General features: G+C 43.9%; 1 protein-coding gene across 2 annotated transcripts in view; it reads left to right on the top strand.

The window, feature by feature from the left end:
- Window positions 1-16,123, top strand: part of HYDIN (HYDIN axonemal central pair apparatus protein) — a 3,619,565-nt gene that overhangs the window by 777,749 nt on the left and 2,825,693 nt on the right. For both annotated transcript variants that reach the window (XM_078670948.1, XM_078670947.1), the window contains exon 18: window positions 14,737-14,889. In XM_078670948.1, coding sequence (XP_078527074.1) covers window positions 14,737-14,889 — 153 coding nt within the window. The remainder of the gene's footprint in view (window positions 1-14,736; window positions 14,890-16,123) is intronic.

Below are 16,123 nucleotides of genomic sequence, written 5' to 3'. Positions count from 1 at the left end.
TGTGGCATAATTAGTCGCAAGTACTTTTTCCGACTGGGATCTTACCCCTGAAAATATTTCTGGGAGAATTGAGGACAGCATTTGTGGCTTATCCCCTCAAATATATTGGAAGAGTGGGGCAATCCTCATTTTATTGTGTTTTAGTTCAAAATTATAATCAGACTAGTCTAGCGTGCTACAGTGGTAGACATGCTGTCACTGCATGTCAAACATAGAAACCATCTTAATTCAAGTGTTTGCACTTTACCACTGTGCACTATAGCACTGCATATCTGCTTGTCATACTGACAAAACTACGTAAAATGTTCAAGTTATGTCAATTTGTTCTTAAAACTTCAACACATGATATATAAAACATCAATGAATCATGTAAACATAATCATGAACATTATTCACAAATACAGTAATTAAAAAAAAACTTTTTAATCTGTTGTAAACATAGAAACTTCTTTACGATGCAGATGATACAAAGATGTAGCATGCCCAATGCATTTCGGGCCCCTTGTCCCTTCTTCGGGGGCTTCAATCTATAAATAATTAAAACATAAATTTCAAATCAAACACTTGCATAGCGCAGGGACATAGGTTTTTCGTTAGAACACTCTCCAATAGGCGCTGCTCAATCTTTTTTAATTACCCGTGTCAAAAGCACCCAGAACACTGAAATTGTGAATCCATAGTAACGAATGAAAAGTAACACTGTGTAAAATAGTAAGAAAACGTGCAAGTAAAATACCAAAACTTCCCTCTCTACCGTGCTCGTTCTTACTAAATCATACCACAATGCTTCAATTCACCTATATGCAAAATGTACCAATAATCAACTCACAAAGACCACCAGCGAAACCACTTAAGTGATTCTTCCACTTCTCGCTGTAATAAATAATAAAAGAATCATCATGGTACAAATTCTACCAAAACCGCTAACGGTAAACATTTCTTCACACTGCTATATGGATGCACTAACCTGCTGTCTTCGAATGGTACACTGCCTCCTTAGAGCCAAACAAGTATCACGTACACTCAGGGCCCGATTCTGATGCGGGTTGGAAAGCTTTCCCACCAAGGGCCTGATTCTGATGCGGTTAGGAAGGCCTCCTAACAGCATTTGCTCCTTCCAAATCGGATCGGGAACATTTCTTACCGACCGTGGGCCCAATTATGATGCGGTTAGGAACATATGCTCCCATTGGAGTCAATGGGAGTCCAACCAAATCGTATCGGGAAGGATCCGGATGCATCGTACTCCGTCGGTCGGACTCTCCCGATCTGAGTGGGTCGGCAACCATTTCCAACCCGATTCGGTCGGGAAGCATTTCCAACCCGCATCAGAATCAGCCCCAAAATCTGCTGTGAACAAAATACGACACAAATGTCACTCTGCCTCTCACGTAAAACAATCTCTAAAATATACCAAATCTGTCACCACAACCTTTCAATACCTCACCTAGCTCAAATCCGCATCTCTCAAGAGCATTCCCGACGGTTACAAACAAAGTGTGATAACTTCCCGCATTCTCCGCCATCCAAAATAAACCCAGTGGTAGCCAAACTCGACAACGGATGTAATGCCTAGTGGTGTGCTGCAATGGACGCTATATTGGAACATTTTGAAATCAATGTTAATGTAAAGGGACGTGCACAAGGTGTTAAATACATGTCTGCCAAGAGCGTGAAACGTACAAATCTCATTCCTCCCCAGTAAATGTGGAATGGAAGCACTCAACGAACTAAATCGCTCCTAAAAGAACCGTGTGGGAAAACAAAGTATGTGCAATAAAAGAAAAACTACAGGACAGTGTGCACGAAAAAATTAAAGAAATTACCTTTACAACAAGCTTATAATGGTCTACAATGGTCCCAATCGTGATATATATGACATATCCGATAATAAACAACGTCTAAATTTTATAAGAAACATCCAATATCTATTTTTTCATTCAGTCCATTAGGATCTTGTGTATTTAGTCTCCTGATCCAATAGATCTCCCTTTGGAGTAATGGTCTTGTAATGTCTTTTCCTGGAGTAGGTTCTACGATCTCTATCACTTGGAATTTAATTTGAGCTATGGAGTGATGAGCGTCAGCCCAATGTAATGCTAGGTTACTAGTTTTATTAGCTGTTCTAATCGTGCTTTTATGTTCAGAGATCCGTAATTTAACTTTTCTTTCTGTTTTCCCGACATACAGTAGTCCGCTTGGACACTTAATGCTGTAGATTAAATTTTTGGGATTACAGTCTGAGTTAAGTCTTAACGTGATGGATTTCCCTGTAGATGGATGTTGAATTTTATTCCCTAGAATTACGTTGTTGCAATGTACACAGTTGTAACATTTCTTGGTGCCCTGATAGTTCGTCTTCTCTTGACATGGTGTAAACATCAGCAATTCTTTTAGATTTTTTGATCAACTGGATGCATGCAAAGGTTTCTCTTTAAAGAGATCGTTAAAACCTATTTCATTTTTGGAGAATTTCCCATCTATTATTAATGATTTTCTTGATTTCCTTTGAGCTCGTAAAGTATTTTGAAACAAATACTAGCAGCTGTATCAGTTTTTAGGTCTCGCCTTTACCATTCCGAAGGAATGGGAAATGGCGAGAATTCAAGTGCTCGAACTGATTGTGAAACCACCGCTTTTTTTCGTGGCGTTTTCTTCGAGTGCACGTGGCCACAGGCACGCGCTTTTGGCCCATACACTTTCATGGCCATCTGTTCCTCAATGTCCCTCCCACCCTTCGTTTGATCTTGCCGCGAGTTCAGGCTAATGGCCCTCCCCCAGCACAGAGCGCGCATCGCGGCCGCACTGCACATCAAAGGGCTTCTCCCAGCGTGTGCTGTGCGGCTTCTCCTCCCCTAATTATGTGGCCGGCCGTACGTGTGTTTCCCGGCCGCTTCCCGGCCACTCTTGTATTTAATTAGCAGCAGCAGCATTTCTCCTGCGCCAGGCCACATCAAAGGCTCTGTGCCACTTTCACCCACACAGCAACACTTACAGACACGCAACGCCACTCACACCCACGCAAGCCCACTATCATCCACGCAACGCCACTCACACACGCAACGCCACTCACACACGCAACGCCACTCACAGGCGCAACGCCACTCACAGGCGCAACGCCACTCACACACGCAACGCCACTCACACACGCAACGCCACTCACACACGCAACGCCACTCACACACGCAACGCCACTCCCACACGCAACGCCACTCCCACACGCAACGCCACTCCCACACGCAACGCCACTCACACACGCAACGCCACTCACACACGCAACGCCACTCACACACGCAACGCCACTCACACACGCAACGCCACTCACACACGCAACGCCACTCACACACGCAACGCCACTCACTCACACACGCAACGCCACTCACTCACACACGCAACGCCACTCACTCACACACGCAACGCCACTCACTCACACACGCCACTCACTCACACACGCAACGCCACTCACTCACACACGCAACGCCACTCACTCACACACGCAACGCCACTCACACACGCAACGCCACTCACTCACACACGCAACGCCACTCACTCACACACGCAACGCCACTCACACACGCAACGCCACTCACACATTGTGGGTGCAGATTGTGGGTGCAGATTGTGGGTGCAGATTGTGGGTGCAGATTGTGGGTGCAGATTCAGAGTGCAGATTCAGAGTGCAGATTCAGAGTGCAGATTCAGAGTGCAGATTCAGGGTGCAGATTGTGGGTGCAGATTGTGGGTGCAGATTGTGGGTGCAGATTGTGGGTGCAGATTGTGGGTGCAGATTGTGGGTGCAGATTGTGGGTGCAGATTGTGGGTGCAGATTGTGGGTGCAGATTGTGGGGTGCAGATTGTGGGGTGCAGATTGTGGGGTGCAGATTGTGGGTGCAGATTCAGAGTGCAGATTCAGAGTGCAGATTCAGAGAGCAGATTCAGAGTGCAGATTCAGAGTGCAGATTCAGAGTGCAGATTCAGAGTGCAGATTGTGGGTGCAGATTGTGGGTGCAGATTCAGAGTGCAGATTCAGAGTGCAGATTCAGAGAAAACTCAGCAGCACCACCACCATTGCAAAGCAATAGGTCTCGTTTTAACGCAAATTTAAGCTATAGGCCTTGTAAATGACAAAGCCTTTTATTTATGTTCCAAAAACCAGAACGCAAAAATAAAGGGCATTATCATTTACAATGCTAATAGTTCAGACTCGCGTTATTGCGAGACCTATTGCCTTTCCAATGCTTGTTGTGGTTGGTTCTTTAATAATGTTGCTCGATCTTTTTCACCAATACTTTGTACTGCTTCCTCCAAGATCTTCCCTGGGTAACCTCTGAGATATGTTTTTGTTTCTGGATATGTATATTTTCTTCAAGCTTGGTGCTTTGTGAACAAATTCTTTTCATTCCTAAAATTTGGGAATATGGTAGATTATGAATTAAGTTGCTGGGATGAAAACTCCGAAAATGTAATGCATTGTTTTTATTCTGTTTCTTTATGGTACACCTCGGTATGTATGTCGGAATTATCCAAAGTCACAAGGACATCAAGGAAAGCGATGGATCATTTGTTAATGGTATGGGTAAATTGTATATGAGCATCATAGGGTTTTAACTGTAAAATTTTATGTTCTAGAAGTTCTCTTCTGTTAACCCACATGACAAAGATGTCGTCAATATATCTGCAATACATTAAAAGATTTTCAGACCATTCTTTGTCCTTGTATATGCAATCATTTTCAAATTTGGCCATGTAAGTATTCGCGTATGCAGGGGCCCCTGCGAAGCCCATGGATGTACCAGTAAGCTGCATGTAAAACTTGTCTTCCCATTGAAAATAGCTATGATTGAGACAGAGGTGTAATAGTTCAAGCAGATATGCAGTGTTATCCCCTAAAATTGCACGTTGACATGTAACTTGTTGTGTGTAATTATGGTTTTGCGCCCTCTGAATAAGATTATTTAGGGCTTGCAGTTTCTTGTTTATACCCACTATGTGGACTGCCAAGATGTTTAAGAGGTCCAAGTGTAGTTCTTGATTATCCGCCTGACTATGTATTGCCGTTGTTATGGCATCCATGGTTGACAGGCAGGCACCCCCTCTACCCCCAGTATCTTCCTTATCCAGTGGTTCCTTATTGGTCTTCCCAATGATAAGTTCGGTTTGTACTGGAGAGATGCTACTTCATGCGAAAAGGGGTCAAACTTGTTGTGGAAACGTCCCACTGGCCCCTATTACCGTCCACACGGTTTACATTAGGGACTGTTGGATAATTTAGCTGTACTATATTTGCTTTATTTATGGAATATGTAGTTTCTGATAGTTCAATTAATGGTTGTTCACCCGTCTCTGGTCCTATTAAGTGCTCCTGTTGATCCTGTTGGTACGGCCATGTGGCATTTAAGTTAACCTAATTACTGAGGTTTAAAGTTGAGAAGGAATCTATTAAATTGTTATTATGGATGTTGTATTATGCCTGAATTAACTGGTTGCCCGTCTTGCTGCGGATCTTTGCACCCGATGCTTATATTGCTATAATTAGGCCTTTCACATACTATGTTATTTGACATAGGTTGATTTGCTTCGGTGCTTCTGGAATGTAATAAATGAACTTCCTGTGATTGCAAGGTTAAAATTCTGTTATTTTGTTCCCTTTTTTCCCTGTGCATAAGGCAAGTTTCCCTTTTTTTGATAGAACAATTGTGGTAGTTGTCAATATTTCCAGATCTATTATTTCGTCCAGACATATTACTGAGTTTTGCTCCGGATTTTTTGTCTGCTTCATTTTGCTGGCTTAACCCTTATCTGCGGTTGCTCTTATAGTCCTACCGTGCATAGTTAAATGCTTTAATTTGTCGGAACTATATCTTCAGATAACGATAATATTGTCAGAAAAAAAGCCAGCAGCAACATCATCTAACAGACAATAAAACTTCAGTGTTGAATGCGGTACCGGTAGGGTTTTTGTGGGGTCGCTACTATCAGTTGATGGTTGATATCAGATAATCTGTAGCTGTTGCAGGAAAGCTACCGTAAGAAACTACAGTTCGTGTCCCGGGGAAAGTGGGGCACTCCCAGCACCCCTGTAAGCCACATCCGGTACTAACTGGGCCGCTTATGCTGGGGGCCTGGGGCTATCTCTTTCAGCAGCAGCCTCTACGGCCGCTGCTGCTTGCCTCCTGTGTTGCAGTACTTAATACTTCATTGTTAGTTAGTGGATCCCTGACAATCCATAACAATTAACGTTATTACTTGTTTATTCACTTTATAGTACAAGTACCTTGCTGTCAGGTACCCCACAAGGCTTACCTCTGCTTGTGGAATGTTCTTGCAGGGACGACAAGAGCTACCGCCCCTGTACCCACCTAACCCCGTGGAAGATAAAGATGTACCCAACAGGGATGAGATGGAACCAGGGGAAGTGAGCCAAGACTGATGGGTTGGTGTTTTGGGTGCAGATATGGAACGTCTCTGGGCAGGGGTTGGACCGTAGACGCCAACTAGTAGTGGGGAAAAAAGGGATACCCAGTTAGAAGAAAAACCCACACCTCCCTATCCAACGTACGCCTCTACACACATACAGCAAGACAACTACCTGGTAATGGAGTGCCCAGACTCCTAGAGCCGTCTTACTCAGGCTTAGAATGAGTGTTCCTGTGAGGTGTACAATATGGAGGTTGACCTGCTGCAACCCCTTTTTGTATGCGCTCCAGCACGGCGTGGAATACCCCTAGTAAGTGCTCCTGCGCGGTTATGTAAGAAGAAAGAAAAGCGCTCCTGCGCGGGTAAAGGAAACAAAAAGGAAAGCGCTCCTGCACGATATGCTAACCCCCCAGTGTATGCGGCAATGATAGCGCTCCTGCGCGATATGCCAACCCCCAGTGTATGTGGCAATGATAGCGCTCCTGCGCGATATGCCAATTCCCAGTGTATATGACAATGATCGCGCTCCTGCGTGATAATGCAACCCCTAGGAGTGATTGGCAATGACAGCACTCCTGCGCGATTTGCCAACCCCCCAGTGTATGTGACAAAGAACCCTCCAAGAAGCGCTACAGCGCTGGGAGTTCTACCAGCGAGCACAAATGCCTCTGTAACCCTCTCTCAGCGCTCCAGCGCGAGGGGATACAAGGCAGGAAATGCTGGTGAAAAGACGCGGAATAGACAAACAGAAGAATGCCCTCCAGCGCGATGAGAACAGCCGTTCTCGAACTGCACAGAATACAAGGGCAAGGACGCTACTGGCAGCAGTAGTCCTCCGGGATACCTGCTAGTCAGGATCTCACAGCAGGCAGCTTCAGTGACGAGTCAATCAGGATACGAAGCGCCGATCCGGCGGGAACCGCGGTGGTTAAGCGGATTCCCCCGGAAGCGCATCAGGAGGGGAGGCGGTCCCTCTGGAAGACTAGACTGCACCTCGACTTCCGCGCGGAAGTGAGGATGCGGTATTCTGTATGTGTGCAGGGGAGACGCCGAAACGGCAAAAAACCACAACATGACACTTGCTCTGCCTGCTCCCTCCTTACCTGTCCTCATTTATGTCTTTGAGCCTCCAGGACTTGTCATTGTTGCATTTTATCCCAGCCAGTTCTCCTTGCTCCAGTCTAGGTAGTATGGGTTGCTGAGTAATATTGATGATGTTGATGGGGGAACTGCAATCAATCAATAGTAGGCGGCAGGCGAACAGACTAGCAGGCAGGTGGGCATGGTCGCAAGGACTCTGTGGTCCTTGTCACACCCCGCTGTTCCAGCCACTTAGTTTCACCCTCCACGCAACGGGAAAACGAAGCTGCTCCCAATCCATGCTGAGCTCCATCCACTTTTTTCTCTCTTTTTTTGGGGGTGTTTTTTTTGTGGTTTTGTTGCAGTCAGCAACAGAGACGGCTTCAAGCCACCACGCTACCACAGACAGCATGGACGGAACAGGCGCACTGCCTCAGCCACCTCTGCTTCTTCCTCCTTGCTCTTTGCTCCACTAAGCTCCTGCTCCTCTCCGGTCGCTCACTCTGCTACACTTCCCTGGAATGGACATCAACATGGTAAGCTTTTTCCTAAGAAAGCAGGAAATCGTGATCATTTAAGGATGTTGCCAGTTTTCAGAGGGCACACCGACGTCAGTTTCTGGACCATCTTGAAGAAGGCACTGTTGACTACTCTGAGAAACCATGGAGAGAGGTGGCTCAGAACTTCACGGACCTCGCAACTGGTTTTTATAAAGGGTCCAAAGACCCCCCCATTTGTCTCCCAGGCCTTAAACCTCTTCAAAATAAACATCCAACAAGGTAGAACCTCCCAAAAAGAAAGGAACTGATACACCCACCTTTGTTGCATCTGTATAGGTGACCCCAGCGTCACACGCCACCTGACGGCACGCAAACAAATTCCGGATCCACTCTGACACCTGAGAAATTCAAAGGTAAAGAATCTGTAGCTAGAAGTCGCTATCAGATATTAGTAACATAAAATTAACATAGCAAATAAAACATATTAAAATAATTAAAAGAGAATATTTTAACTTCTATAATACTGAAAACAAGTTTAAAAACATCGAGATTATTTAAAACAATATTACCTAAAAAAATGATATTCTTGTCAACGATATTTTTGCATCAGGATATTTCTGGCTCCTGATATTCACAATATGATATTTTGTTGAAAAACCAACAAAAGGATTTCACAATATGCTGGTGATAGATGTCTTCTTATAGTAGACTCTGAAAACATGTTCGAAAACATTCTTCACATCTTTAGAATGTATGGTTTGTTCAGGTTTTAAGAATTAATTGGTCCTGGGTAATATTTCTGCTCAAAGGAAGATCATCATATGATCTGTGCCGTTCCCTTTTTGTAATATTGGGAAAAATTCATGTATTTAGGAATAACATTAATTCTAGATTGTAATAGGTTATATGACCTTCATTTAAGTGCTCTGCTCACAGGCTTTCTTGAAGAAACTCCAGCGTTCCCTCCTTGGACGAGACCTTTTCCCAAAGTGGTCACATTTTGTAAATTCTTTTATGTATTGCAGAGCAAACCAGTTTCCACCAGAGGATTTTTTTTCAGAAAACCTGTGCCTTACATAAGTCACTGATCTGTAATGGGGGTGCTCACAGAAATGTTATGCATGAATTGATTATTACAGGGAAGATGTCCGTCCCCTGCTATAGGAACATACATCTTTACCTCCTAGTTGTTCAGTCGGCTACTAGACCATAACACCTCAACTATCCCCCCTCATTAAGGTTAGACAGATAGTCCATAAGTGGCCAGGTCTGCTTCCATACCACAATCGAGGGAATACTCTAACTAGACTCCCTCTCCTCACTGAAGCTGTGGCATGAGTGTGGAGAACAGCCACCACTTTTACAAGCTGGAAGAAGATGATCACCCTATAGACCCTATTTTGGTAGGTCAAGACTATGAAAAAGGGTAAAGAATTGATTTATTGAGAAATGGCATTATTATCTGACCTACATATCTGGAAACGCTTGAACAACTTGAAGAGATGTGAATGTTAGTGAGGGACCGCCAGAGATGTGAATGTTAGTGAGGGACTTCCAGACAGTTCTACTGTTAAATATCCCCAGGGTAAAGTGACAAGACGTGTTGCATAACCTTACCTGGAGAGAACCCTACTTAAAATGGTATACTCTGTGAGGGTTTTGACCTCCAGTTCTTTTTTGGCAACCTTCAGCAGAAAATGTTGTTGTTGTTCAGCAAAGTGTTGTGATGCCATCTGCACACACATTCTGAGGCTCAGCTATTCAACATCCAGGTGCTGGATGAGTGTCCGCTAGTGCTCTATAATCACCCAGATGATTTTTGATATATTCCTTTCCTCTCTCCCTGACATTATGAAATATTTGAACTCCTGGACCAGCTTAAAACTCAAAAAAATGACACCACACCTTTGGACTTGGTGAATGCCTCTTGGCAGTTGAGCAGTGAATGGTAAAAACCATTTTAAATCAAACTCCTCCAAAATGGAAATGCTAACCTGTGAATCATAGCAAAATTAAGAACCTATATCCATTTGGCTTCTGGAGACTGGACTACTTCCAACCACTTTGACCTTGCGATTGTCCTAGGGTTTTGAATGATATACGAAAGCATAATGATGATAATACGAGGTGAAAAACCTCAGGGTGATAATGGATTATTACAATTTATCACTCCAAATCTAAGTCAATCAAGTGATCAGAATGATATTCTAGGTGATTTAACAATAATTGCCAAGTCTAGTGATTTAGGAAACAGTAATCACAAGCCCTAGAGGTCTCATGTTGGTTACATCAGTGGGTTCTGCATCAAAATGTCAAGACCCTTAATCTGATGGCCACACAACAGGCAGAATGCTGCTGCCTTAAAAGTCATAAACCTGAGCAGAAAATAACATTGTCCCTGCCACAACTCTCGTTTCCAGACAGTTCACACAGGTGGTTTAAATCGTTTTCCTAGAATCTCTATTCAAAATGTACAGTGAAAGGAGAAACTTCCGATTGAGAGTGGCTCCTCTCCTGATAATACCCCAATGTTAAAAAAAAAATGCATTGGAAGAGCTCTTTTTCGATATAAATAAGCACACTAAGGCTCATGCTCCGTATGGAGAATACGAATTATTAACATATATGTCAAATTCAGAAAAACAATCAAGACCTGAGTGCTAAATCACTACTGCAGTATGTATCACATTAAACACTTTAACATCCACCATCGGGGTTCAATGAGTTGGGGTCATTCTTCACATTTTGCAGACACCTCAAATTGGGACATGGAAGGAATCGTAGGGAATGTGAAGAGAAGAAAGGCACATGCCGGTATTGCAGCGGATGTGGTTTTGTCTGCCAATGCTTGTGCAGCCTCTTGGTTCCTGTTGCTGTAACCTACAAAATAAACATAGGGTTCCAGTTTCTACTAAGCCTTTCAACCTAATTAGCAGGCTTTCTCATGTTGCACGTGCTTAAACCTACTCCTGTGTGACTACTCCGCTACAGTACTTTCTTTTGGTCCTTCTGTGCGAGCTTCTTCTAAACCTAGACCATGCATTTCTCAGTTTAGTATATTTCATACTATCTTCTGCCCTTTCAGCACATACCGCTAACACCTCTCTGCTGAGACCTATCTTACCTAAGGGACAGTTGCGTTATCTCCTCTTCAATCTACAGTCCTCTTTATCATCAATCTCTATTGGAAGGATTCCTCCATCTCACTATGAATCCCTGATGGGTTAGTTCACCCCTCGCAGGATTGTGCTCAGTACATACTGCTGATAGTCTACAGAAATTCTACTGTGCAAATTGGTAGTGCTCAGATATAAATCTACAATGCTGAAATCGAACCTTTTACGATCCACAATGCTCAAATCAACAATGTTTAAGGATATAGGGTGCGTCCAGAAAAGGATATAACCAATAAACTTTGTGTAACCTTTCTGGCTGATCTGATGGGTATTCACTGCAACTCCACTTTGATTGTCATATGCTAGGATCAGGATTTTGGTTGTCATTTTTCTTCTACTGTTTCTTTGGAGCTTGTCTGATAGGCTGGAATTAAGCAATAAGAGGGGCCCCTTCACATTTACAAGGGAGTAGGGCACTTTAACAGTGAAAGGAGAGTGTCAGGTTCCCACGCTCTTCAGGATCCGGGCGATGCTCAATGGGTCCACCTCCAGATCTCCCCAAGCTAGGTTGGTTTAAGTACCCCAAGCTTAGGAGTGATCTGGCGAGGGAAAATGTGAAGGGCCGGAATGGTGCGGCCGGGGGGGGGTTACCAATCTGGAAAACAAAGAAAGAGCCCATCAATACCACTCCTGGGCACCTAGCTACTTCTAACAACTGATACGATAATGCTCCTACCTTGCTAAGAGGACTCGCGGGAAGGACCTCCCTGTCGTCTGACACTCTCCTCCGGCGTGTCGCCCCCGGAGTGTTCCTAAGGGAACATAAACACAATGTTATTCCCCCTATAGCTCCTCGTGGACTCTCTACTCGGCAAGCAGTTACATGTACCCACCTATGGCACACACTCTGAGGACCTCAAGGAAAACGTCAGGAATGTGCGAATCCAAAGTCTCTTAGCGAACAACCCAAAACCTCTTCTGTTCTGTTACAGTCACAGAAGCCAACTTAAGTATCTGAAGTGCATATCCAATGTCCGGTAACCAGAAAACAGAAAATAAAAAGGAAATAAAAAAAAAAACCGAGGAGGCTCCAGGAGAAGAGAACCTGCTCGCCTTACCCCTATAACACCGGAGTCAACAAAATGATGGGCTCCTCAGTACAAGGTGAACACTCACTGCACCATCCCAGTTTCAGAACCTGGCTGTATGCAAATTAGTCTGTTCCTGTCCCAGTGCATGATGGGAACAGGGCAAACCAAACTACAAAAGCCAATTCTTACACTGGGAAGGAAACAAGCTTCCGGGGACCCGTTTCTGGCATTACAGCCGTCTTCGGCCTGGCTTCACTCTCTTCATTAAGTTCTGAAACGCTCCTCCTCGAGAGAAACTCTCCCACAACTCGAAGGACCACACGGAGCCTGTGTCTTCGCGCAAAGTCTTGCGAAGCACCACAGCGTCTCAACGGGAATCCCGACGACCCGCTCCACCGCGGTCACCAAAGTTCCAAGGAAGGCTGTGTCTTCGCGTAGGACACAGCGAAGCACCACAGCGTTTTCCCTACCACCGATGGGAATGTTGGGAGCTGTGTCTTCGCGAAAGCCACCCAGCGAAGAACCACCACCTCCCAGGCGCAACAGCCATCACGCCTCTCCGACTACCTCCAGGTCCGACCCTGATACGGGTCCTGCAAAGTAAACCGTGTCTTCGCGCTAGTACAGCGAAGCAACACGGGACTGTAAACCAACGGGCATCCGCTCCGCTCACAGAACCAAAAACAATCACAAATCCGATGCAACCCGATCTCCATTTCCGCTGTATCTTTATAGGTCCCGCCTCCCTGCCGCTAAGACTTCTGGGACTCGTAGTCCCAATATTAGGCAGGCACGCTAAGCAAGGCTTCGGATCCTGACAGAGAGAGGATCCCTTGAGGTAAATCCTATGAGGACCGGACCATGATTTTTACAGCTCCAACATTCAAATGTCTTTCATACTCATACTTACACCATGAGAACCATATATAAAGGGAAACTAACCAAAGAGTTAAAACATCATAAACAATAATATTTATTATTTGTTTGTATACAAAGTATTATGATTAACCCCTTCGATGCTGGCCCGTTTCCGCCACTGTGCGGTAAACAAACGAACAGGGCGGGGCCGTGACGAACCCCAGCCGTCATCCGCACACGAGCACTGCGGAGCGTGACGGCTGGGGATCGTCACCAGCATGCAAGGGGTTAAAAAACGGCTAAATTCATACATTTAAAAAAACCTCTACCACTTCATAGTAGACTTAAGGAAGGATATACACATAAAACAATTTAAAACACAATACCTATGCATGAAATCTACCTAAGTACAATGTTTAACAGATTAGACATAAAAACTTAGTCTTAACAATGTACACTTCCGTCATAACCTTTCCTTGTAGTACTGGGAATTAGCTTTTTAAACTAGGGCCTCTTTTCACCAGTGCTGCGTGACTGGATAGTCCAGCATATCCATCTGCAAAAACCTCTGTTTTGTGTTGCTGAAAGGGCAGGAAGCGCGGCGCCCCTCAGCTGAAGTTCTTGGGAGGTGAGCGTACATCATGTCGTAGGTGATGCTTTTATAGGCTGGCCACACCCTAGATGTCAAACACTCTCAAGAGCTTTAACTCTCTTGGGAAGATGTGGTTTCTTTAACTCATGTGGAAAAGAAGTGGCAAGTCCTTTCGTTTTCGAACTGGGCTGTGATCCTTTCGACCAAGGTGTGCAGAGTTTGTTACTAGTTCTTTGTGTGAAACACATTCTCTGTTGGAGGCTGGTTTCATCTAGCTTTTGGTTCTTGTGTTGCCTTTTGGGTTGCTTTGCTTTCTGCTTGTTCTGCTGTGCTTGTGGCAATCTAAAAAAATTGTAATTGCTTTGCTGCTTGTTGTTAAAGCTCATACCAGGGATAGGAATGATGAGACCTGAAAATGCTGTGGAGTGACAACACTGCATCTCCCTCTTTGTCTTTGTCCCAAATAACTCCTAAACTACAAGTTATATGGGTTTGTACATGCGGCACACAAAACTATCCCTCACTTCCTGCCCCATCCTTGTTTATGCTCCCCACTACATAGTACACATTACAAACTAGGCACAAAGGTCCTCACTCCCATACAAGTCAAACAAAACACCTATTTTCCCATGTTAACAATGTGTTCTACAAAACAAAGCACTTAAAGGTACAACATGTAAACTTATAGGTTCCATTTTCACAGATATTTCATTCAGTTTCCCCCTAAACATATTTTATAGCCATCACACTTCTCAAATGTATGTCTATTTTTCCAGACCTCATGGGGGATACATTTATATATACATCATAGAAATGCCAAAGTGTGATTGTATTTGGTATCCCTAGTACACAGCAAGGTAAAGCTGCACATCGATTAATGCTAGAAGTCGTTGCCTAACATTCAGAACAAGAAGTGTTGTGATGATCACAAAACGTCTGTTTTCTACCTGATGACCTTCACAATAACCTGTTATGTTCAGGATCACATCTACTTTATTTGAGCGTTTAACCTGTTTATAAGTAGGGCAGCCCAGGGCAGACTTTGATCTTTGATTTTCAAAAGTTTTTTCTTTTTGGAACAGGAGGTGTGCATGATGTGCACCGGAGAAGGCCCTGTTGTGCACATTTCTCCCGAAGAAGTGGATTTCGGTGGTGTTCCGGTTTTAACTGATGTTTCCAGGACCCTTTTGTTGTCTAATCAATCATGCATCCCAGCACGATTTCTAGCAAAGATGGTGAGTACTCTTGATAAGTGCAAGCTGAGATACCCCATACCTCACATGGTGTTGAGATGATATATAGTTTGTTGGGAAGGTCCACCAGTGGTGGAAAGAAGATTGGAAGACTTCCAAGGATGTAAGTTGGGTCAGTTGGATTTGGTATTGAGAGTCCCACAGGATTAGAGAAACCTGCTCTTTACGGTGGAGTTTTTGGAAATCAGTGTGAAGTCCTCTATATATAGATGTTGGTTCTGAAATTCTGTACCATGAAAGGGGGAACTTGATGTCCACAGGATGCTCTTCATTACTTTCTTATGAATTCTTTCATCATTCCATCTCCGAGTCCTTATTTAGTGTCCCTTTGTTTTGCCATCTCACCACTCTGCTCTTAGCTGCATAATTGCTCTGCATTGTCACCTACTTTTTTGGGAAGACAATACTGTGCAACAGTGGTCTGGTACCCTCACGCCAATAAGCATCAAGAGGCACCTCGCAAGGTTAATGGTTCCTCATGTATATATAGTGCATGTCTGGCAATGACCTCCTGTCACAAGGTGTTGGTGTGTGCTAATAGAGTGCACTTATTATAAATGCACTTAAATGCCACTTCAAAACCGATTAAGATATGCTAATACAGACATTTTAAGTACATTGTTAATGACCATAGCAATTTAATGTCAGTTCTTCAATTGCTTTGGATGTTTCTCACTAAATCATGGGGCACGTTTCGTTCTCCTCCGAGCTCTATCAGGGCTTTAATATGGCTCATCTGCTCTACCAGTGAAAAGCATTTAAACAATGTTTGCATTAAGGGAAAGTGAATTTAGACACAAATTATCTGCTTATGTTCCATGGCCCATTACACACGAGGGATTTAATACAGCTGTCCTGTAATTATGCAAGCAATTCCCTGTGTAAGCGGACCTTTTTGTGTCTCGTCTACCTCAGGAAATCAGAACAAAACTTATGGTTTAGGTTCTTGCAGCTCTCTGAGCTATTATGATGGCACTGGCCTCTTAAATGCCCTATCCTCATAGGAGCCTCCGATTTTGTTTTCATCCTTAACTCAAAGATAACTTCAAAGCTTTTGAATCCTGAAATAATTAGTGATGCGCTGCATCTTATTTGTTTTTCACTCCTGTTTCTTTCCCCTAGTCCTAGAAGCGATCTTTTCTATTTTAGTTTTTCTTATTTTTTATTTTGATAGGTTTATTTGTTTTCTGTCAAAAAGGAAGCTTGCTTAAGTATA

The sequence above is a fragment of the Lissotriton helveticus genome, chromosome 12, assembly GCF_964261635.1.
Source record: "Lissotriton helveticus chromosome 12, aLisHel1.1, whole genome shotgun sequence".
In the NCBI taxonomy this organism is placed as follows: Eukaryota; Metazoa; Chordata; class Amphibia; order Caudata; family Salamandridae; genus Lissotriton; species Lissotriton helveticus.
The sequence above is the reverse complement of the archived record's forward strand: the minus strand, read 5'-3'. Positions and strand labels throughout refer to the sequence as shown.